Here is a 25,194-nt window from a genome sequence, read left to right as displayed (position 1 = left end):
GCTGCCGGGGGACAAAGGGCCTCTAGTCAGTCTCCTGCCTGCCTGTCATGGCGCTGCTGAGAGTGAAAAAGCGAGGTGGGGGTAAGGTGCGGGCATGGAAACGTGCTTTGTAATTTGAGCCCCCTTTACCAATCATTCTGGGGGGGGGTTTCCATTTCAGACTTCCTGTCAAAAAAAGCAGCTGTGTGTAAAATGATAGGCTGCTGGGTGTGATCCCCGCATAATCGTAGGTGGGCCAAGCCCATCGTTGGGGTGACTCATGCTGGTTTCTATCCCACACCAGCTTGTCTGTCTGGAAAATCCCTCAGGTTGCCATCTGGTGGCGATTGTTTCTTTTGTTTGTTTGTTTGTTTTTTGTTTTTTTCACTTACCAGGATGCTCGTTGAAAAAAATGGTGAACCCTGATGGGGCCAGCCACTGCAGGGATGTGGTCTTCCCCTGAGAAACGACACACTTGAGAGTGAGCGTCTGGCCTTCCTCCACGGTGACTGTTTCTGTGTGGTTGGTCAGAAAGGCTTCTGCAGAGGAAGAGAAGTGGAGACAGTCAGGCTGCCAATGGGGCAAGGCACTCCCAAGCTGAGGCAGGGTCAACGCAACCTCCTCCTCAGCACAACCTCCTTCGTTCATTCAGTCATTCATTACGTACTTTTTTTTTTTTCCAATAAACATTTTGAAAATTTTTTATTTATTTATTTTGAGAGAGAGAGCAAGCGGGGTTGCGGCAGAGAGCGAGAATCCCAAGCAGGCTCCACGCTGTCCGCGCAGAGCCCGATGTGGGGCTCGATCTCACAGACCGTGAGATCATGATCTGAGCTGAAATCAAGAGTCGGTCGCTCAACCAACTGAGCCACCTGGGCCCCTCTCATTACATACTTCTTATAGAAACAAAACGTAAGTCAGTACAAAGGAGACAGCACTGTAGGTAGCGACGGTAGGATGTGTCCTGAAGGGGTGCGATTTTGATAGGAAATAAAGGAAAACGTTGAACAACATCCATCGGGCGCCTGCTCTCTCGTAGCCCAGAAACTCAGCCAGGCCACGTCAAACCTATATTTAATTTAACTTTCGAAATAATCCTATAAAGAGCGAGTTACTTCGCTGGCTCTACAGATGAGGGAGTAGAGGCTGATGGTCACACAGGTCCTGGAGCTGGGATCTGGACCCATGTCTGTGGTCTTCCAAGTCCACGGTCATGTAACTAGGTCAGACTGTCTCAATGATGAGACCAGAAAACTCAGCCTCTCTGGCCTCCGTTTATGAAGCAAGCTCCTCTGGCTTGAAGTATAAGCAGCGTGTCTGGAATTCTAAGCGGCGCTCTTGTGAATTAGGGAGCTGCCCTTCACAGGAGCAGGGAGGCCCCCACCTGCAAAAGAGCTGCTGTGCCAGAGGAATGATGTTCTAACATCTCTTCCAATTTAATTTTCCACAGCAGCACTTTCTCCAGGCAAACACGAGAGACTAGTTTCCCGAATCACAGCCCCCAGAGAATGGTAAACAATTGGTCGTAAACAGCTGCAAATGTATCCTCCCAAAAAAGGAAATTGATAAAAAAAAAAAAAAAATTATAATAATAAATTGGATTTACTGCTGATTTGGCTGCCATCCATTCTTCAAGTTTTAAATTAAAAAAAAAATTTTTTTTTTGTTTTTAAGGAGAAGACAATTGTTATCAATGAAAGTACAAAACACTTCCGTAAACAGAAGAATACCGTGGGGTTATAAATTATGAATAGCAAATGTAATGAGTTTTACTCCATCATCTGAAACCTTAAAAAAAAAAAAGAGGGAAAGGAAAAAAGGAGTTTATTTCCTTGTGATAAATTTCAAGTATTAGGAAAAGTGCTTTGGAGAGCCCTGGGAATTAATTGGTGCAGACTTTTTAGTTTGTTCCATTTCTAGGCCATTAATTTCCATCTGGCCCCTGGCAATAATAACCCAGAATTGTTGTATTGCATTTGTATTGACTTCCATGGGAAAAAAGTTTGCTTGCGTTCTAATGGAAAAATACCCATATCATCAGTCAATACTATAATGAACAATGAAGAGTCAATAAAAAGATACCGTGTTTTCCTAAGAGCGTTGAAGCATAAGCCCTGAATTCTGCTTAGGTTGGGTCATTTGGAAATATTTTTATCTATAAAATCAACCCACAATTGAGTAATAGGGATAATATTAGTAGAGATGCTTTGAAATGAGAATGGAACTAAGGTTAAACAACTTCTGAGCCAAGAAATTGAATCTGAAACTGTCTACCTTCTATCGCTTCCATAATCATTCCATTATGATTCTCGCTTTACTTTCTAGTTCTTGGGTTAGCCTGCTTCCCACAGGTTGAAGTTTCTAGAGGGCAGTGACTATGTCATATTTCTCTAAAATTCATTCCTTACAGAAGCTATCACAGTGTGAGCTTGAAAAGTAATGGTTTAATGCCAGCTTTCATGATGGCACCATAATGCCGGCGATGGGCAGATGTCTTTGGTCTCCTGTTGTTAATAAGAATACTGAGAGACAGGAGGGAAGGCACTACGTTGAATCAATGATAGAATAAAAGACCGCTGTTAAGCAACATGCCCTGATTTCATCCTTCAGGCCAGAAATTGATACTTGGAAGTTTTGCCCAAGTTCTTACCTTTCGGTAAAGTGATGGTCTAGACAGGAAGCCTGTATTTGGGGAAATAGAAGCAGTGATATGTATCGGTAGCCTGTTTGTGAATGAATGGCTTCCATTTTAAAGATATCTTTTTCTCGAGATGCATGCTTTTGAGTGAAATTGCGTTATTTGAGTCTTACAATGTAAAAAATTATAACGAGGGGCGCCTGGGTAGCTCAATCAGTTAAGCGTCCGACTCTTGGTTTCAGCTCAGGTCACGATCTCACAGTTCGTGGGTTCAATCCCCGCGTTGGGCTCCACGCTGTCATCCCTGCTTGGGATTCTCTCTCTCTCTCCTCTCTCTCTGCCCTCCCACCCCCACCCCACATACTCTCTCTCTCTCTCAAAATAAGTAAATACATTAAAAAAAATTGTAATGAAATACAGTATGACTTCTTAGCATATGCTATAAAGAATTGTATCTCCTAAGATCAGTTTACTCCTGTTGAGAATGTAATATCGGCCAACTGACCTACCACAACTATAAATGCCTGGGTTTCAGATGGAAAGGGCTGCGTTGGAGACATAGGCTGTTTTTGTGACTCTGCTCCAAGCCTTGCCTTTAGCTTGACCAGCTCATTTCTCTTGCAGTGTTACCATGTGGACCCCTTGTTTAGTTTTGAGACAGGAAGTCTTTGTAGAAAGGAAGAATGGCTCCAGTGAGAAGCCACAGGCCCACACTGCTTCAGCTGCGGTGCTTAAAAATACTGTTCACTGTGTCAAGGGCCCGCTAAAGGGTAGAAGAGGAAGACACCTGTACCTGACTTTTCATGGGACGCCTTCTGAGGGAAAGTTCCCCAGGATTCTCTCATTGCCACTGCACGCTGAGGGGGAACTCTTCTTTACATTTTCTTTTTCATCTAAGTTTTGGAGTCCAACTTTCACCTTCTTTGTCAGAGGGATGGGGTGTGGGTTACCTTCTTTGTTCACCACTTCCTCCCCTGTAGGCTCTAAACATGTCTATGCTTGTGCACCCTTCCTTGGCCTTTCTTATGTAGATCCTGAGGGCTGCGTCCCCTTCCTAGTGCTCCCCAGCTGGGCCTCAGGGTTCCAGTCTGCAGGTTAGCACGCGACACGGCTCCACAGATACCGGGGAGCAAAGCTTGGCAGTGAATGGCTGTGGAGTTTCTCCTGGGAGGTCACCGCTTACTGTTAGTAGGTCGTGTCTACTGAGTGGATTATTGACTTCTGACCAGATCCATCCATCCATGTAAGGCCACGTGTTATGAGGCTGCTAGTTGACTCTGGGCTCATAGATCGGGACTGGTTTATATATGGAAGTAGAACCTGTGACCTTCACCATCGTCTCCACCCCCAACCTCACGAACTAATTGTCCTATCAGTGGAATGGCCACACGCCAAAGCCTGTGTGACCAGCCCTCAGGCAAAAGGGCAAGCATCAGTGACCACCACCTACGCAGGCATCCACGGATAAGACCTGTGCAGTGCCTAAGATTCCTTGATGTCCCCCCGAGATTTTGGGAGTTGCCATGTCTGCTCTCCCCTTTACTAGGGGCTATCATGTAGATCGAAGAACGAATAAGATGTTCTTTCTTGTTCTTACCTTAGTAGCCCAGTTATTGCGTGCGGCACATTTTAAAACTCCAGAACCGAGCACGTCTGTCCTGCAGGGACCCAGACTCATCACGCCCCATTGGAAATCATCATCTCTCACGTCCCCCTATGCTCCAGACGCGTCTTACACAGATACGCCACCTGCTCTGTCCCAGCTCTTGCTTGTGTTAACTAATGTCGTCGCCAGCCACTGCCAGGTTCAGGGTCAAGAAGATACTTTACCTTCATGCTGTTCTGTCATCCTGGATACATTTCTTATCCCCTCCAGGACTCAACTCAGATTATCTGGCTTTTGTCGAACCTGCCTAATGAGTCTTTAGCCTCCTCCTTCCATCACAATGACCTGCCCTCTCCTCTAAGACCCTCAAAGTTTCTGAATGGACTCTTGTTATAGCACTTGGCACATTACTTTGTAGTTATTTGGTTACAAGTATGTCTCTGTGTGTAGATTGCAGACTTCTCGTGGAAAGGTTGTTTGCCATTCATTCATTTTACAGTCCCAGGGCCTTACACAAAGGAAGATTTTAAGTATTAGCTGAGTCAGTAGCTAAAAAGATGAAGAAATGTATATATTCATGACTAAACACTATAACAGGATATAAGCTTAGCTCTGTTATTGTTATGTTGCATAGAAAAGCTTGAGTTAAATTAACACCAGAGACACAGAATGAATTGTCTCAAATCAGAGCCCTATTTACACGACTATTATGCGGTAGTAGACAAAAAAGTGCTTCAATTTAGATCGTTATGAAAAATGCTTACTATTTAGTTTTTTGAGATAGAATCAACAGAGAAAGTTATGAGGGTGACAATGAATCTGGCTCGGCCCAAATTAAACTATTTCCAATATGGCTTTCTTTTCTTTTTTTTTTTTTTTAAACGTTTATTTATTATTGAGAGACAGAGAGACACAGAGCATGAGCAGAAGGTAGAGACAGGGGGAGACACAGAATCCGAAACAGGCTCCATGCCCTGAGCTGTCAGCACAGAGCCCAACGTGGGGCTCAAACTCACAAACTGCAAGATCATGACCTGAGCCGAAGTCGGTCACTCAACCAACTGAGCCACAGGCGCCCCTCCAATATGGCTTTCAAGAAGACCTCTCCAAGTATCAACACACTTGGGAATTACCAACAGGCGTATCAACAGAACCTTATATTTGCAACTGTTCTTTGTTTCCTATATCCTACCCTCCACTAAAGACCAGAATAGCGGGAGTCTCATCATCCACAGTGTAGGTGAATGGGATGAATTTTGAAAAATTGTTCGTTCTTGAACTGCGTTTTACCCATCCTAAAGGCTCTTTATGTGAGTGGTAGCCTTGAAAAGAGGGAGGCTCTGAGATTATGGGACTTTTCTTGTCTATAATTCTTGGCGGCCTTAGTTAGAAGTTGCCCTGGTGGAAGCAGGTGCAGTCATCTTCCCATAGTTCATAGCTAAAAACAGCCTGCAGTGTCCAGTGTTGCCAGAATTGATGATTTGCTGCCTTTTTTTGCCAATAGGAAAGCAACACGACCAGCCCCTTTCCTATTTGGGACTCTGATGGGCCTGAGCAAGGTGAGGTCAGAGGGGACAGTTTGTGCTTAATACCATTAAGTCTAGATCCCTTCTGGGTGGCCCTTTGGGTGAGTTTCCAGGTTGGGATTTTTCAATTACACATCTTCCAAACTGTATAGATCAGTGGCTATCAAACTTTTGATCTACATTAGGAAACACTTTCTATCACAGCCTGGTAGAAAGACACACACACACACACACACACACACTCTAAATGTTTCATTAGAAAATACGTAAGTGCGGGGCGCCTGGGTGGCGCAGTCGGTTAAGCGTCCGACTTCAGCCAGGTCACGATCTCGCGGTCCGTGAGTTCGAGCCCCGCGTCAGGCTCTGGGCTGATGGCTCAGAGCCTGGAGCCTGTTTCCGATTCTGTGTCTCCCTCTCTCTGACCCTCTCTCATTCATGCTCTCTCTCTCTGTCTCAAAAATAAATAAACATTAAAAAAAAAAAAAAAAAAGAAAATACGTAAGTGCTGCGTAAGCTGATTGACTACCTGTGAAAACTTAGGCGGGTTATCTAACTTCTTTTAAACTCTCTATTCTCATGTAAATTAGGGATATTAAATGTTTGTTTGTTTTTGGGAGCGCGCAAGTGGGGGAGGGGCAGAGAGAAGGGAACAGAGGATCTAAAGCAGGCTCTGCACTGACAGGCTGAGGGCAGGGAGCCCGATGTGGGGCTCGAACTCACGAACTGCAAGATCAAGACCTGAGCCGAAGTCAGAGGCTCAACAGACTAAGCCACCCAGGTGCCCCAGGGATATTAATACCTCAGTATCTTTGCTAGGATTAGATGTAACTGATAAAAGTGCCCAACACTGTGCATGGCACAGTGAATAGCTTTTTCTACCGTCTTTATAAATAGTATTTGAATAATTTACATTCTAAAAAAGTTGTCTCAGGTTTACCTTAAGACGTGATTATTACTGCCTTTAAAAACTTTTTTTGTGTGGTACTTTTCTGAGGCAATAACTTGAATCCTCAAAAAATTAAGGTCTGTTAAAGGCTTCAAACTTTGGAATAATTGAAAAAACATTCTAATTTTATCTATCTAAATGTACTTCTCCTGAATGTTTGAGCTGTTCTTTAAGCCACTTATTGAAGAAACTAATATTACTACCAATATTGAATTCATATTATGTGCCTCAGGGTAGAGGGACCAAAAAAGAAAGCACTTCATTTAATTGTATAAAGTAGGAAATTGAAGGACTATGTAAAATAGGAAATCGAGTTTTTTAAAATAATGTCATTCAGATGCGGTTGTATCGTGAATGTAGATTGGAAGGACAGGTGCATTACCTGAAACGTAACTACAGTTCAGCTCAATATTTGCAAACAAACACAGCCAGCAATACACTTCTGCATAGCTTCTTTTGCAAGAATTTGGTACAACTTGCAATCAGAGATTTAAAGACACCTATATCCTGCCTCCCGTTTGAGCAGGCTAAAAAGGTAACAATAGTTTTAATTTTCCTATTGCTACATTAGAATTAAGTGAGCATCAAAAATCAAAATGGGAAATTATAATAAAATGTAGAGTATAATAGGGGCACCTGGCTGGCTCAATCGGTTAAGTGCCCGACTTCCGCTCAGGTCATGATCTCGCTGTCAGTGAGTTCCAGCCCTGCGTCAGGCTTGGTATTGACAGCTCGGAGCCTGGAGCCTGCTTCGAATTCTGTGTCTCCCTCTGTCTCTGCCCCTCCCCCACTCATGCTCGCTCGCTCTCTCTCTCTCTCTCTCTCAAAAATAAAAACATAAAAAAATTAAAAGGTAAAGTATAACTGACTCCAAAAATAAGCAGGAACTTTTCATGAGGCTCATTAATATCTCGGAACTAATTAAGAGTTGTATAGCTAGCCTTTGGCATTTTCAAAGTGCTTTCACGTTTGAAATTTGATCCTTGTAAAAATGTGAGTTGGTTGGCCCAGCATTTTTAATCATTCTTCGTTTCAAGATACAGAAATTGAGTTTTCTTTTATTAAATGTTTATTTATTTTTGAGAGAGAGAGCGCGAGCATGGGAGGGGCAGAGAGGGAGGGAGACACAGAATCCGAAGCAGGCTCCTGGCTCTGAGCTGTCAGCACAGAGCCTGATGCGGGGCTTGAACCCACGGACCGCGAGATCATGACGAGCCAAAGTCAGACACTTAGCGGACTGAGCCTCCCAGGCGCCCCCAGAAATTGAGTTTTTAGAGAAATTATCTGGCTAAGTCTTATTCAGTGAGGAAGTTTTTAAAATCCAAAACTGATGCCTTTTCAACTGGTCGACCCTTACAACACAGAGCCTAAGGAGCCTGTTTGTTACATTTTGCCGTAACACAGATCCCACAGAGACGCATGCTACAGTGACCCTTTTCCATCCCGGTTAGCAATTGAACAACAGGTTAAATAAAGCAGTAACATCCCTCCCTGTGAGATCTTGGTGTACCTTGGAAAGCATTAACATATTTACCTGGGTTGCCTTCTGTGGTAGGTCCACTGTGAATGCAGCTGACTGATGGGTAGATTTGGTAACATACCAGGTCGACTGAGTGCCATAAAAAATGAGCTCTAAGGGCTTACCTTGTAAGGGGAAGCAAGCCAGCAAGCTGCAAAGTCTCCACCACATACTGTGCCGTGCTGTTGTCATACTTCGTCAACTTCCTCTAGATTCTGAAATAAATGGAGCAGAGTGGTTTCTTTTGAAGGGGGAGAGGCAGGAGCTTTGTGACCTCACGTGTCTCACCGCCCCCATTGGCTCTGGAAGCCCCCTCTTAGTTCGCTGCCCCCAAAATACCTCCAGATGGAACATTTAGGGGACCACATGTGTCATCGCGATCGTGGAGAGGTGTGAGTGATGTGTTGGTGGCACAGATCACTCTGCCACACGTGGGAAGTACTGGTAAATCTACTAGTTGTGAGGCTTTTTTGGGGGAGGAGGGGTGGGAGAGAGATTAAAATTTCCCCGTGTAGTGACGTAATCTTATTTTTACTTTTCTAGTGTATTGATGGTGATAGACGATTTATTTTATTTGTTTTTATTTATTTATTTTAATTTACATCCAAGTGAGTTAGCATCTAGTGCAACAGTGATTTCAGGAGTAGATTCCTTAATGCCCCTTCCCCCTTTAGCCCATCCCCCCCTCCCACCACCCCTCCAGGAACCCTCTGTCTGTTCTCCATGCTGAGCCTTTGTGAATATTTTGTTTCTAATTCTGACAATAATGTATAATGGTTTTCAGGGGCTAGAATTCAGTCACGTTATTTGATCATTTAAAAAATCTTCATCCATCCATCCACCCATCCATCCAGCCATCTCTGCATCTATCCAGCCATCTATCTAGTATGTATTGTTCCAAGATATCGCATATAAAAGATAAATTCCTTGCTTTCAAGGAGAATATGATCTCGTAGGGGGTGACAACTGGCAAATGAACTATTTTGGTATTGAACTGTCATTAATTGGGCAAATTGAGATACGTTATTTCATTTTTTCCAGGACACACAGCCAAGTGCTTATGGTTAGACTTCTGGTTCGAAAATAGTCTAGTCTGCAATGTTTGACAAATTATAAAGGAAATAATATTTTCTGGTTTTAATTAAAATGAGTCTTGATGGGATGCCTGGCTGGTTCAGTTGACAGAATATGCGACTCTTGATCTTGGGGTCATGAGTTCAAGCCCCACGTTGGGTGTAGAAATTACTTTAAAAAATAATAAAGTTTAGGGGCGCCTGAGTGGCGCAGTCGGTTAAGCGTCCGACTTCAGCCAGGTCACGATCTCGCGGTCTGTGAGTTCGAGCCCCGCGTCGGGCTCTGGGCTGATGGCTCAGAGCCTGGAGCCTGTTTCCGATTCTGTGTCTCCCTCTCTCTCTGCCCCTCGCCCGTTCATGCTCTGTCTCTCTCTGTCCCAAAAATAAATAAACGTTGAAAAAAAAATTAAAAAAAAATAATAAAGTTTAAAACCAACAAACCTGAGTGCTGCTATTCTGTAAATGTGTTGATACTTTGGGGAGGGAAAATTCTATCCACCGAAAATGTTTTTCAAATATTTAACCTATTTTAACGGGTAGAAACAGATTGAAAAGAGGAGAGAAAATTGTATTTGTTGTAGGGCATAACATGATATAATGGGATGTTTCTCGAATTGCATGATGATAAAAATGCCTTGGGCCTCTAGCCAAAAAAGGCAGTTTGCTAGGGTCAGCCCCAGACCGATTAAGTCAGATTCTCACTTGAATCAGGAGCTACCTGTGTGTTTAACAAGCTCTCCAGGGTATCGTAAGTCAAGTTTGAGCAACACTGACAGTGTTCTGGAACAGAAATCAAGACATGTGGGAGCTAGCCTTCACCCTGCTACTGGCCGGTGTGGCTAGGGTCCTAGACGATTCTCCATAAATTGCTTGTTGACTATATTGACATATATTGACTTGCTTATGGAAGCAGGGAATGGATAGGTTGCATTGTACCATTTTTTATTTTATTCTTTTTAAAAATTTTATAGGGAGTACGAGCGGTGGAGAGGAGCAGAGGGAAAGTTGGCAGGCTCTGTGCTCAGTGCAGAACCCAGTGCAGGGCTCGATCGCACCACCCTGGGATCACGACCTGAGCTGAAATCAAGAGTTGGGCGCTCAACAGACTGAGCCACCCGGGTGCCCCTTATTATACCGTTTTTAAAATAGAGAATTAAGGAGTTTGCTAGACGGGACAGTCAGTGGCAGAGCTGAGAAGACAAACCAAGACTTAAGTCTTTGGTCTGATTTTTATTTTTTTCCCACATGAAATTCTCTCCAGTTACTTCCAGTTTTTGTATTTAAGGCTGTGTGGTGTCTGAGCATCTGATTTTCCTGTTGCTGCCATGTCCTTGCTTTAGGGTGATGCCTTATTTTTGTACCCTGTCTCCTACCCCCTTAAGAAAGCCCAAGGAACATGTGTAAGGCTCTCTGTGGGCCTCCCATGGGAGGTGTGAATTGCTTATGGTTAGTTTCTCACATTTTCACCTGGAAGAGTGCTGTTCCTTACAGGATTTTCTAACACTTCCTCTCAAAGCACAGAGGGAAAGAAGTTTACTTCCGGTCTCGTGTCACATGGGCCATCATGGAACCAGCATCATGTCTGGACCTAGATACTGATTTTCCAGATCATGAACACATCGTCTAACATGAATGTGTGAGGAGGGCCAAAACCACTTTTACAGGAAACAAGTAAACATGTCATCATGGGACGTTTCATTTTAAGCCAGTGGAAAAAAAAATCATGGTCCAGCTCTGAATTAAATTCAGGTAGAATTAATCACTCTGAAGGGTCACTCTGCTTCTCTCTTTCCCAGTGGTGGTTTTCTGTAATTTTCTCTGTTGGGTAAAAATGTATGGAAACATGGGTGAAAACAGAATGAACATAGGACTCAGGTGACCAGAGAATAAAATATCCTGACATTGAAACTAAAATTACAGTGTAGTCCAAAATATACTCATGCACTACATTGAAGGCCATTCACACCCTGGCCCCAATCTACTTTTCAACCCCCTTTTCTACCCTGGCCCAAAATATACTCCTAGAAAATTCTTGCTGTATTTCAGGCATACAATACATTTTTTTGTAGTCGTAGTCTTTTTTATTTTTTTATAATGTTTTTGAGGATACTAGCTTTATTTTTTTAGAGAGAGAGAGAGAGAGAGAGAAAACACCAGTGGGGGAGGGGCAGAGAGAAGGAGACAGAGGACCAGAAGTAGGCTGACAGTGGAGAGCCTGATGTGGGGCTCGAACTCCCAAACTGTGAGATCATGACCTGAGCTGAGGTCAGACGCTTAACCAACGGAGTCACCCAGGTGCCCCTTTGTAGTCGTAGTCTTACTGGGTCAGAGTTCATACTGCCCTCTCTGCCAAAAATTGCCTTTGTTCTCTGGGGAGATTCTGGTTATCTTCCAAGGCCCAGATCAAATCAGGGAGGAGTAGTGATAGCGATTAAGAACATGGATTCTGGAGCCAAAGCCTCAGTTTCCTCACCTGTGAAATGGGTATAATGACAGCACCCACTTATATGGTTGCTGTAAGAATTAAATTAATGTACGTAGTGCCTGGCACATAGTTAGCCATTACTAGCCTCAGTACTCCTAGAAAGAAGTCACCTCTCCGCTTTTCTTTGCCCCATGAGAGCTTTTCTTTTTCTTTGTTATTATACTGGTTTTTATCGTGACTTGCATTATGTGTCTTTGAATACGCCTCTGTCTCCTTTGGTGGACTCCAAGCTTCCCGAAAACAGGGTTTGTTTCTCTCTACCTTGTCCCTGAGGCCTGCTGGCACGGGTCCTTTCCCAGCAAAAAATGTTTTTAAAAATAGCCTTCTTGGGGCACCTGGGTGGCTCGGTTGGTTAAGCATCCGACTCTCGATTTCAGCTCAGGTCGTGATCTCACAATTCGTGGGATCGATCCCATGTTGGGCTCTGCACTGACCATGGAGCCTGCTTGAGAGTCTCTCTCTCCCTCTCTGCCCCTCCCCCACCCATGCCCTCTTTCTCTCTCAAAAAATAAACAATAAAAATAATAAAAATAGTTTTATTGAGGTGTAATTGACATAAGGAGCAGTATGTATTTGAGGTGTACAATTTGATAAATGTTCACGTGTGCATATGCCCGGTCACGATAGCGAACATCCCCATTACACCTACAAGTTTCTTCCTGCGTGTCGTAACCCGCTCCCCTGTCCCCTCCATCACCTCCCACCTTGAAGCCGCCACAGATCTGCTTTCTGTCTCCATCAATTAGTTTTAATTTTCTAGAAGTTACATAAATGAGATCATACAGTGTGTACTTCCTTTTATCTTCTTTTGCTCGACATATTTTGAGGTTCATCTGTGATGTTAGCGTGTGTTGAGGGTTCATTCATTCTAGGGCTGAGAAGTGGCTCATTCTATAAATGTACCATGGTTTGTTTCCCTGTTCACCTGTAGCTGCATTTCAGGGTTGTTTGCCATAGTAGAGGTTTTTTTTGTTTGTTTTTATTTTTAAACTATTTTAAAGTTTATTTATCTTGAGAGAAGAGAGAGAACAAGCAGAGAAGGGGCAGAGAGAGAGAGGGAGACAGAGAATCCCCAGCAGCCTCCGTACCGCCAGCACAGAGCCCAATTTGGGGCTCAAACTCACGAACCGCGACATCATGACCGAGCCGAAGCCAGGAGTTGGATGCTTGACCGACTGAGCCCCCCAGGTGCCCCTATCATGGTGTAGTTTTTAAATAATTATTTAGAGTCACCCCAGAACTGATTCAATGTAATAGACAAAGAGAACCTAGTATATTCCCATATTTGCTTCTCATGATCTCATTCAGACCAAAAAGTTCAAGTTAGTTAAATTAAGTGCTGGTCCTCAGTTGGCACTCGGGGTGTATACTCTGACGTGCCCCCCCCAGATTCTCCCTTGATCCCCCAGCAGCTGAAGGGATGGGACATGCCAGCTGGGTCTGGGAATTGCTCTCGGTGGGATAGACCCATCTCACCCAACATCCTCCCTCCAGCATGGGGCACTCAGGAAGGGACTTAGCAGTTCTGTCCTCTTTGTCCCAAGACGGAGCCGCTCCGAAGGGAAACATTCTAGCTCCCGACCTCTCTGCAGGATCCGGATCCGGAGAGGCCTTTGTCGTCCCTGTGTTTCACTCCAGTATCTTGCTTTGCTCCATCTTGCTTCCTTCACAAGTGTCCTCCCCAAAAGCATCTCCCATAAACCTGTGCACACAAATCTCCTTCTCAACACCTGACCTGGGGAACCTGACCCCACGACAGCACTTGAAATACATTGTCAAATGAGGGAGCGAATGAAAGGACAGACTCTCCATCTGAGATGTTCTTTTTGCTCTCAAACCTCAAAGGATGTTTGACTTCTCATTCTTCCGGAGCATTAAGGGAGACCCCGCTTTATTCTTTTAATGTTTGTTTGTTTTTGAGAGAGCAGGGGAGGGGCAGAGAGAGGGGGATCCAAAGTGGGCTCTGTACTGACGGGCTGACAGCAGCGAGCCTGATGCGGGGCTCGAACTCACCATCCGTGAGATGATGACCTAAGCTGAAGTTGGATGCTCAACCGACAGAGCCACCTGGGCGCCCCTAGGAGACCTTGCTTTAAATTGCACTGTGGGCGAAGATGAGTGTATCTTTTTCACCCACCGGTGTGATATCTAACTTGTCACAGACCTTGACACACGTCACCATAGTCCAGTGGTCTGAGGTTTAAAATGGCCCGTGGGGGCAGTGCCGGAAGGCAGGCCGGTGACCCTGAGTGACACACAGTTGTGGTTTGCTCGGTTCTTTCCACCCCCTCTTCACCCTGCAGCCCACAGGGGGTTCAGCAGAAGGTGGCTCTGGTGGCTGCTTAGCCGGGTGGAAGGAAAAGACGAGGTTGGAGTGCGGTGGTCATGGGGTGACCTGTTATCTGTACTCTGATGGGACAGGGTCTGCTGGCCACCTTGCATGTGGGAGGCCTTGCAACTGACAGCCAGCGGGTCATTTTGATCTTCATTTAATGAAATCCTCCTACTGTGTTCCAGCACTAATAGGAAGTCACATTTCAGGGGGTGGGGGCATGGGGACAGATTTTAGAGAAACAGACATCTTCTCTTTCCTGCCATCGCGTTGGCCAACGTCGGTTGTCAGAGGGAGGGGGAAAAAAAAACTGAAAAGGGAGACATTGATGAAGTGCGTGAAAGGTGGCTTGTTTAAAGGGTCAGAAGCGAGATGGGATTTCCCCACGTGTAGAAGCCACCGGGCTTTTTGTTGCAATTAACAGAGGGCCTAAACTTTCTTGACATTTCACGGCTGCTGGGAGGAACCCATGGCCTTTCCCAAGGTCAAGGCCAGAAGTGGCCTCACCTGCGTTTCCCAGCAGATGCCTTGGGTGGGTAGTTCACACCTAAGTAGGGAGTCTACAGCTCTGTTGTAGACACGCAGGGTAGCTGTGGAGTTCCTCAAGTTGGGCAGCAGCCGTTGTAGTTGAGAGAAGGCTTTTATAGCAGCAGCACAGCTTAGTGGGATGGGGTGGGGGTGGGGTAGGAGGCAGGCGGACAGACCTGGACTGTCACCTGGGCCCCGTCACTAGTGGCTGTGGAGCCCTGAATAACGTACTTGCTTCTTGGCATCAGTTTCCTCATCTGTAAAATGGGGAGAATTATAGCATAAGGTGACTGTGGTATGACTCAGAGACAGTATCCCAAGTGCCTAGCACGGAGGCCCATAAAAGATCTTCCATCGGTCTGGAGACTGCAGGGGGCTGGGGCTATATTCCATGCCCCCAGGAACCACCGGAGGTTAGATGCAGCTGCAAAAGGAGGGAGTCTGCCAAGCCTTTGTTCTAAAGACTTCTGCCTAGAATTGAATCACGTGGATCATTTCTGGAAACACACACACACACACACACACACACACACACACACAACCCAAATAAGAGTTGATTTCACAAGGAAACTGTGGTTTGGGGGAATGCACCACCGACAGCCAGTGTGCCAGCTTTGGGCCTCAGCTCACATCTCTCTCCCGGGACAAAGGAGTTCCCTGGGGGTCCTTGGTCCCACAAATGAGGGGATTGAATGAGAGCAGTGGTTCCCAAACGGTACTTTGAAGAAACTGCGTATGTGCTAGGTGCCTCCGGGCCTGGCAATATGTTCCTTAAAGTTTCTTTACAAAAACGTTTTAAGCGATTAGTCCAGGCTTCGGAACCAGGTTGACTTGGCTCGAATGTCAGCTCTAACGTGTACTAGCCATGGGACTTTGGGTGAGTTTCCGCACCTAAGACTCCGTTTCCTCCTCTGTAAACTGGAAATAACAGAAGATTGAAGAACGCTTACGTCTGGTCAGTACGTAGAAAAGTGTTAGGTACACATAACCACTCAACAAATGCTATCATTTTGCCAGCCTCTGAACACCACCAATCCATTAATTTGTTATGCCCGGTAAACTAGTTTCTGGGCTGGATTCCTTGGGCTTCGAATCAAACCCGAAGATTTCACCGTGGTCTACGACAGGGGTTGGCGAACTTTTCCTATAAAGCACCGAGCAGCCTTAGGCTGTAAGTGAATGAGCATTGGCTGTGTGCCAATAAACTTTATTGATAGGCCCTGGAATTTGGATTTTATATAATTAGCATGGGTCATGAAATAATATTTCTCTTTTGATTTTTTTTTAAGTTTATTTCTTTTGAGAGAGAGAGAGAGAGAGAGAGAGAGAGAGAATCCCAAGCAGGCTCCATGCTGTTAGCAGAGCCCAGTATGGGGCTCGATCTCTTGAACCATGAGATCATGACCTGAGCCTAAACGAAGAGTTGGACGCTTACCTGACTGAGCCCCCCCCCCCAAGGGGCCTCTCATTTGATGCTTTTTAACCACTTAAACTTATAAAAACATTCTTGTTTCTCCCTACTTTCTGCCACGCTTACTAAGTTTTAAAGCTCTCTGACCCCTTGTGTTCTCACCCAGCTAACTCCTTTTCACTTGGGGGCATCTGCGATCCTTCTGCCTTCCTGGAGCCTCCTCAGTTAGCTCTTGACCCTGACCAGCTTCTACTCAGCCTTAGCCGGGAGTTTCATTGCCAGCTTGCTGGGGGACCCCATACGTGACCTTATGTGACGTATGCCTTGCCCCACATCCCTCCTGGAGTTACTGTCGTATAACGCAGTTTTCTTCTTAAACAACATCGATCAACGTCTGTAATTATCTTGTTTATGTATTCACGGTCTCTCTGCTCCATAAGAGCAGGGATCTTGCTGTATTTGCTACTGTAGCACCAGCCGGCCACCCTGCGAAGAACGTAGCATCTAATCAATATGGTGGAACGATGAATGAACCTCTGGCCCCAGTGTCTTCGTTTCTTTCACATAGTGAGTTAATAATGCCTGATTTCCTTACCTTGTAAAATTATGAGGCTCCAATGCCAACGTGTTTGTTTTTAAGACTATAAAGGGTGACACAAAAAAGGAAGGTGGTAAACCATTAAGGCAGCCTCTTTGTCAAACTCCGGAATTCAACCAACACACCCCCTTGCACCATTCTGACCGCGGAAGCCAATTTACGGGGATAACAGTAACGTGAGACTGGTATGCATGAGGCTACTTATAGTCCTTGCCCCTGATATTTTCCACAGATATGAAAACGGCTACATGTGTGATTTCACTCTTGGCTTTAGCAAAAGCAATTGTTTATTTATTAGCAAGTAGTGTCTTCTTCTTAGCATGTCCTATTAGGCTTTTAATTTACTTACCTAATTTTTTTAATGTTTATTTTTGAAAGAGAGTGAGTGTGAATGGGGGAGGAGGAGAGAGACAGAGAGAGAGAGAGAGAATCTGAAATAGGATCCAGGCCCTGAGCTGTCAGCACAGATCCCGATGAGGGGCTCGAACTCGTGGACTGTGAGATCGTGACCTAAGCCCAAGTCAGATGCTTAACCGACTGAGCCCCCCAGGCGCCCCTAGGCTTTTCATACTCATTATCCCATTTCATACAACCATGCCGTAAAAACTTATGTGCCCATTTCGCAGGGGCAAACAGTCCAAGGGATCTAGCAAGCAGCTAAGCCAGGATAGTAATAACCCAGCTCTGACCCCAGAATGAGGGCTTCCTCTGTGGTACAGCATGACGTTCTTCTCCAGTGATAGGCTGTGTTGATTCTCCTTCTCAATGTACGACTGGCACCCGGTGATCTATCTAAACCTGTTTCTTTTCATGGTCAGGAGCAAGCCATCTGGGTTTTACAGGTTGATTTCTGGCAAAATGAAGTATTCTGTTCCTTCAGGAGGAAGACTGTTTTTTAGTCTTTAAAGAAAAAAAAAAAGACATTTCGTTGATTGCAGCTTAAATCAATCCAGAGCATACGGATTCATTCTCTCTGGATGTGCAGGCAGCCTTTCCTTCCATCACAAGAGGACAAAATGAGTTAGGGTGTCTGTCAAGCAGAGAACGACCGAGGACGAGCCACAAGGCTAAACACACCGGGTCTTTTGTCTGATAAGCAGCAGGAGCTGCTGTTTCCTCGGGCAGTAAACCGTGTCAGGGGAGTGGCTGGCTGTGTCCGTGAGAATCTGTGTTCGCGTCGGAGTATAAATTGGTACACGTGGCTTGTTCTACATCAGCTTAATATATCCGTACCTCAAAAATGGGCTGTATTATGGCTTTGGGGAGTGTGGAACCTAGCTTGAGCCGGATTTTCCCTCTGTCTTACCAAATTCCTTTTTTATGTTTATTTATTTATTTTGTGTGTGTGTGAGAGAGAGGGAGAGAGAGAATCCCAGGGAGGCTCCACGCTATCAATGCAGAGCCTGACACGGGGCTTGAACTCCTGAACTATGAGATCATGACCTGGTATGAAATCAAGAGTCAAATGCTTAACTGACTGAGCCACTCAGGTGCCCCTCATTTACCCAAATTCTTAGTCTATGGATCATTCCTGGAGCACTTACGTCCTCAAAGTGAGCAGGGGTGAGGGGTGAAGGCTCACCTGTGGGCAGTGGGAGCATTTTGGAGCTTGTTTTCTCACTCCTGGGTGTCCCCTCTCCAGCCTGGGTGACTCGGAGAGCAGCCTCACCAGAGGGGACCAGAGAGACCCACAGTGCTGCTGGAGCGTCATCCCTCCATTTCCATCAGCAGCAAACGCCCCTCTGGCCCTCTGAGCGAAGGACCACACTCTTAATGGACATTGATGAAATAGTAATGACCACAGCAGCATCGAAAGACATGAAGGAAGAGAGACCACTCAGAATTTAATAGGAGATGGCTCTGGATTGACTGAGGACACAGCTCCTCTTTATTAAATCATCTATGAACCACTTCAACGGAGATGCTCGTGGAATGGGATGATCTAATTACAGCAGTATCCAGAGGAAGAACACACAGCCAGGGGAGCATGGATGCCACAGGTCGTTTACAAGGAACTTGGCGATACAATTTGGTGCGGGTTTCCTTTTTTATAATTACAGACCTTTTTCTTCAAATAAATACACCCGAATCACATAGAGTAAAAACAAAACCAACCCCCCAGATACCAAAACAAAAACAAAAACACCGCACATGATACAATAGCCTTATAAATGAGAATGAAACGGATACACCTCCAGAAACAGCAGGTTGAGAATGGTCTATGCAGAACCAGAATGCTTTGGGATGGTGTTCCCATCTTGAGTGACAATCAGAGAAAAGAACCAGCACACATTTCCCATTATACGACTGTATCCTGTACAAAGTCCAAGAATAGTTCAAAACAGCTATAAAATTCTGATTTTCGTGGGGGCCGTGAGAGCTAAGGGGTTTTGTGTAATACGTTTCTAAGAGCTGATTGTGTATTAAGTCTGACTACTTACTATTATTTTAAGCTTACATAGACCGAACACAACATTACATGTATTTAAAGATCACGTTATTTCCTCTGTATTTCACGGCAGTTCTTTCCTTCCCTTGAATTTTCTTTCTAGCTAGTTGCCTTTCCTAGGAAAAGTCATAATGGTGAAGTGTTAAAGAGAAGTAAACCCCATTTGAATCCTACGTTTAAACAGGAAAAGCATCTGCCATCACCGAACAAAATATCCGCCCCCCGCCATCACCTTTGTAAAGTGAATATTAACCTACGTAGATGTTAAATAGCTCTTTTCCCTACCCTCCAAGGCCAGGCTCATCATCCCTCCTGGCAAGGCACCCGGACTAAGCTAGCACCTCTCAGTTCTCATACGGGCAGGACTACAATTTAAATGCAAATAACCCTGTGCCTCATTATCTGAGAAGTTCGTGCAGACACAGTACAGTTGTGACTTTGCCTGTGAAAATAAAAGGAGGTTCATCTGTATTCGAACACACGCATTACTTAGAGTAGATTCCAAAGAGCAATTCATCACTGGTCTCAAATTAAACACTGGAGTTGCGGAGTGCCTAGGTTACGGAGGAATGCCTTCCTTTTTGCTATACAGGAGACGCTTTCCTACAAAGGCAAGGAGATAGGAACTTCTCTGACCATCGCTCTTCAGTGAGTACCCAGTGACACTGGGTGACTGGCCTTTAATAGGAACACAGCTAGTTGAGTGGAAAAGATACATTTATGGTAACGCTAAGCACAGCTGGATGACGATGTATATGCCTCCAAATACCACTGACGGGAAAATGGCCACATCAGCTTGAAATGCGGGAAAATTATCCACAGTGATTTAGCAAACCGACCTCACTCCAGAAGATAGTATTTTTTGTTTTTTTTATGTTTATTTTTTGCAAAATCATCTTCTAAATATAAGGTTATTCTAAAATAATTCTTTGGTTAAAGTATACTTCAAATAAAAAGTAGAAACTCCTCCAAGCCTTCCACTACAGGGTGAAAAATACCCCCCTCTTTTAGCCATCAGATGGCCATTTAATCAGCCATTCAGATTCTATGAATCTAAATGTAATGGAAAACACTGTATTCTAACTCCACACTGGGGTAAAGCTCCTAGCTACCGACGCAGCGATGGAGAAGAGGGCCTGGGAAAGTAAGACTCCCAGCTTGTGCATTAAAATGTGCCAATTATTCTAGTCCACAAGGAATAGACGTGGCATGTTAAAATCACCGAAACCCAAGTCCCATCTATGAATAATCCTGGGGCATTAGCCGATTGATGTGGCACAGTAGGGCAAGCAGCAAACTGTTGCAGAGTTTCAGTCCCAGATTAAATCCTTCAGTTAATTTCATCTCTGTTCATTTCAGGTAACTTTCTACATTAAAAAAAAAAAACAAAACAAAACACCAGAAACATTTGATTCTTCCTCTCTTGCATGTCCGTCCTTCCTTCCTTCCTTCCTTCCTTCCTTCCTTCCTTCCTTCCTTCCCTCCTTCCTTCCTTCCTTCCTTCCTTCCTTCCTTCCTTCCTTCCTTCCTTCCTTCCTTCTCTCTCCTCCCCTCCAGGTTTTGTTCTTAATAAATATCAGCCTCAGATCCAAAAGAACCACGCTGAACTTCAGGCTGTAATATCAACCTAGGATTTGTGGATGAAAATGAAATCATGTAATATACTTGTGCATTCCTCTTACTACACATAGATTCAACATGATTTTCAGAGAATTTCTCAGTTGGGAGTCTGAGTTTAGTTTTTTAAACAGGTATATGTGAAAAGAGAATTTAATAGGAATTCCAACCATTCAGACCATTTTGATAAGCAATCTAGAGGATTCAAGCAGAGGAATAAACTCTCTAATTCAGGGTTTTCCACCTAAATTATTCAGTAAGTGATTTCAGATCTGTGCCTCCTGCTCATGTAGATGACAGCCTAAGACTCCATCCATATTGTGCTAAGGACGATAGATTGTTGCCCAGCTAACCTGGCCTATCAGGTCATCTAGGACCAAGACAGCCAAGAGCGAGGGAGGGCATGGCCTATTCTAAACTTTGTTCAGTTCAAGTACAGACCCTGCCGAGAACACACCGCTAAAGCTTTCAAGGAAATCGGACGTGAAGCGTTCAAGCATTATTCTGAGCATTGGAAGTCCATGAAAATTTGTGGAGAATCTAATAAATGTGACAGATGTGGTTAAACAGTGGATTCCTTTCATGACGGATAAAAGAACGAACAGCAGTGATGTTACATCGGCTGTAACGTGATTTTTCTCTTAAAGCCTTTTAGGAGAAAGGAGTATTTCCCCCATTATAAGGTTAAAACTTTTCTATTACTCAATGGTATCCGCCCAGAGTACTTTTATACCCAGTAGCGGGATCAGTGTTTGTGCAGTGCTGGAAGAAATCAAGATTGTTTCTTAAAACGTAAAATTCATGACCTATGTGTCCAAGTGACTTACAAAGAAAGAAAAACCAACTGTAAGCCTCTTGCTGATTAACATACATAGCCAGCATCCTTTTACTTCTTTTTAGGAATCCTCAAATGCCAGTTTCAAACAGGAGCATAGATCTATTTTTACATACTGGGTTTTACGTCTATTTGGGTTTTGAAGCTTATTCAAGTGCTACAACGTCTATTGATTTGTTTTGCACTAATGTTTCCTTTAAACGTCTGGGACTTTTGCACACATATTCTATCTAGTGAACTACACTGTACCAGACCACTGTCTGTTGCCAACAGTCAGCTAGTCACACAATTAAATACACACTGATAACTGATGTTTTGGTTTGATTGTCATTTATTTTTCTTTTAAATAGACTCCCTCTGAATTTGGGAAGCAAGGTATGAGGAGAAACCACAGGACATGGCTCTCCCACCTTTTCTTAAGTAGCCCTACCTACATATTTTAAGTTATAGAAAAACACACAAACAAATAAAAACGACAGCACAAACAGCGATCGTGACTGTCATCCTTTAAATTAGTTCCCTGACTTCAATATACTTCCCTGGTATAACCGACCCATTGGTGGATGTTCTGCTATGTTTGACAGGTACCCTAAGTGTACAATGACCTGACCCTTGGAATGGTTTGTAAAGATGTCCATATTGCACAAGAATGAGCTGCTTGCTGACTCAAATAATGTATCGAACGTACATGCTTTCAAATCGTCGACATCCTTAACCAGTTACCACAGTCTAGACTCTATGGGCAAAGACAAGCAAATCGTGGCCGTTTGGAAGTGCTGTGACATGGAAAATTCCAGGTGACTTTATATTTTGCAGGTTCTTTGCTCCTATAGCTGAATACTTCACACGTTTATCTTCCTCCTGAGTCTCCAAAAGTGCTTTGTCTCCCATTTCACAGACAGAAGCAAGCGGGGGAAGGGCTGTAGCAAAAAGCTGTAGCCAGCTGTTCTAGAGACAATGTGGTGGTACCGGGGTGGATGTGAGTCCTCAAGCAGGCGTCTTGAGCCAGCAGCACTGGTGGGTGGGTCACGTTGAGGGTAGAATTTGATGGGGAATCTAAGAATAACTCTGCAGGGGCATGTTTTCTAAGAACGGTCAAAGAATTCTTCAGCTTGGCTTTGCCTCACTGGAACATGGAGTTAAAAAGAAAATCCCATCACCAAAATGGCAGCTCAGTGTCCCTCCAGCTGGATTCTGGACTTACTCCCTCATCCTGAACCTTTCCTTAGCGCGAGCTGACCGCTCCCTTTGGGAGCGCTCTGACTCCTTGGCCATGCGTAGAAGGAAGGAAGAAACCCATCCTTTGCCGTAGCAGCTGCCTCGATTTGTGAAGACAATTCTCGAAAGCCTTGTTAGCTAGGTAAGCATCCAGAGAGAATGAATTTTATCCCTGAATCAAGTCTTTTTCTCCTTCACACAGTCTCATCATGAGAGCTTTAAAGCGTGAAAGGAAATATGCTAAATTATTCTGAGCTGTCCACTGAGAAGGTGGTGCAGACTTTCCCACTGTTCCTAAAGACACAGAAAGACCCTTCTCCCAAAGGCTTGCTAAAGCCTTTCCATCTCATTCAGTGGTGTGGCTTATTCCTGTAGCAAGGTCTCTCTCCAGTTAAAGCCCCCAGTTGGTCCATGGGTAAGAGGAAGGATAGGTGGGTCTGTCAGCTGCCATATTCCAGTTTCTCCCAGTTCTTCACAGGAACAAAACCCCAGGTATGGGATCTGAAGTCAGAGTAGTAAAGATAGGGAAGAATAGAAAACAGAGGTTTAATGCTTTAACTTTTACCTAGACACAAAGATCTTCAGGTGGCCCATGAGAATAAAGAGTATTCATTGGGGCGCCTGGGTGGTTCAGTCGGTTAAGCATCTGACTTCGGCTCAGGTCATGATCTCACGGTCCGTGAGCTCGAGCCCTGCATTGGGCTCTGTGCTGACAGCTCAGAGCCTGGAGCCTGCTTCGGATTCTGTGTCTTCCCCTCTCTTTGACCCTCCCCTGTTCATGTTCTGTCGCTCTCTGTCTCAAAAATAAGCAAACATTAAAAAAAATATATTCACAGGCATTAATAGGGGCTCGGTAGACCTGCGTCTCTTCGAAGAGTCAATAAAGACAAAGGAGATGGACAAAGCTGACAAATTAGAGGGAAGAGTATTTACACTGCAAGGGGATTCATCGGAAGGCTTTATTAAATGGTGAGCTCCCTAGCGTAATTAAGTAATTGTTTATAGATTGCTTCTTGATTGTGTGGGAGGAAAGAGGACAATAATGCAGAAAGCCGAGGTGCTCAGAGTTGATTCTTAATTGCAAATCAAGCTAAAAATGCAGCTTGGACATTTCAGAAATAATGTTGGGGCAGTGAGAGAGAGGATGCTATTTTTAAAAATATTTCACCCAGTTTTGTCCTTTTTTTTTTTTTTCTTTTGGCATGGGCACCTATAACATTCAAAGCGGGAGCTGTGCCATTCCTAAATTCAGCTCGAAACGTATTTTTGTGTGTCACCAGAGCTGCAGTTATACACAAAAGCAAAAATCTCTGCCCTCAAGCAGCTTACGGAGTCACGGGGAGACGTGGACGCATAAATGAGCTTTTAAAAACGGAGAAAAAGAATCGCAATTGAGTTTGGATCAGGTTTCTCCGGGGGCAGATACAGGAAGCACGTAGCTCAGCCTGGAGGGAAGCGTGTGGGAGGGCGACTGACAGGAAAGCCTCTTGCACAGGCATGAGAAGGAAGAAGCCAGATGTGTTGGTCAGTCTCATGGGTTTTGTCTTATGGCCTTGTTCCTGGTTTGCCCAACAGCCCGATCGTTTAAAAAAAAATTTTTTTTTTTTTTTTTTTTTTTACATTTATTTATTTTTGAGAGACAGAGCACAAGTAGGGGACGGGCAGAGAGAGGAGACACAGAATCCGAAGCAGGCTCCAGGCTCCGAGCTGACAGCACAGAGCCCGACGTGGGGCTCGAACTCACACACCGTGAGATCATGACCTGAGCCGAACTCGGATGCTCAACTGACTGAGCCACCCAGGCGCCACCAGCCTGATCGTTTTAAATCACTGCTTGCTTTGGCCTACCTGCCAGGCCCTCTCTTCTGGCTGAGGCTTCAGATGCTCCGTGTTGGTCCACTCCCCCCTCTTCATCCAATCCATGGCCCCCCGAGGGAAATCCAGACAGCCTGCTGATAATTCTTAGCTCCTTTCTAAATGTGCACTCTTAGCAACTAAAACCAGCTCAAACACATCTCTCTTCCACAAGGCCTCATAAAGTGCCTTACACAGAGCACCACTCAGGACATCTTGGTCGAGTGAATCAATATGTGCGTATTCCCAGCTCAGGATAAACTCGTGCTGCAAACAACTTAGCTACCGGCCAGTCATCGAACTGCTCTGAGACTACTTGGCACCACAGGCCTCCGAAATGTAAGTGTGAATTACCTTTCGGACCATTTGTACAAAGTCCTTGGAGTTCTGGGGTGACAGACCCTGGAGCTGGCAGGTACATGCTTCAAGGGAAGATGCGTGAGCCACAATCAGGATGTTATTTCCTGGAGAAGAGAAAAAAAAAAAAAAAAGGCAAGGGACTGGGAAGACCATTCCTATAAAGACCTATGTTAACTCCATAAATACTGGAAGACGAATGTTCCAGGGAGGGACAAACATT

General features: G+C 44.6%; 2 protein-coding genes across 3 annotated transcripts in view; both read right to left on the bottom strand.

The window, feature by feature from the left end:
* Positions 1–8,400, bottom strand: part of CRTAM (cytotoxic and regulatory T cell molecule) — a 27,501-nt gene extending 19,101 nt beyond the window's left edge. The window contains exons 1-2 of the mRNA XM_040483344.1: positions 8,340–8,400; positions 372–518 (exon numbers count right to left, since the gene is read on the bottom strand). Coding sequence (XP_040339278.1) covers positions 372–518; positions 8,340–8,385 — 193 coding nt within the window. The 5' untranslated portion in view covers positions 8,386–8,400. The remainder of the gene's footprint in view (positions 1–371; positions 519–8,339) is intronic.
* Positions 8,401–21,855: 13,455 nt separating this feature from the next.
* Positions 21,856–25,194, bottom strand: part of UBASH3B (ubiquitin associated and SH3 domain containing B) — a 137,350-nt gene continuing 134,011 nt past the window's right edge. For both annotated transcript variants that reach the window (XM_040483342.1, XM_040483343.1), the window contains exons 13-14: positions 24,969–25,078; positions 21,856–23,261 (exon numbers count right to left, since the gene is read on the bottom strand). In XM_040483342.1, the coding sequence (XP_040339276.1) occupies positions 23,124–23,261; positions 24,969–25,078 (248 nt within the window). In that variant the 3' untranslated portion in view covers positions 21,856–23,123. The remainder of the gene's footprint in view (positions 23,262–24,968; positions 25,079–25,194) is intronic.

This window comes from Herpailurus yagouaroundi, unplaced genomic scaffold (genome assembly GCF_014898765.1).
Source record: "Herpailurus yagouaroundi ecotype Mexico unplaced genomic scaffold, PumYag 161, whole genome shotgun sequence".
Taxonomy (NCBI): domain Eukaryota; kingdom Metazoa; phylum Chordata; class Mammalia; order Carnivora; family Felidae; genus Herpailurus; species Herpailurus yagouaroundi.
The sequence above is the reverse complement of the archived record's forward strand: the minus strand, read 5'-3'. Positions and strand labels throughout refer to the sequence as shown.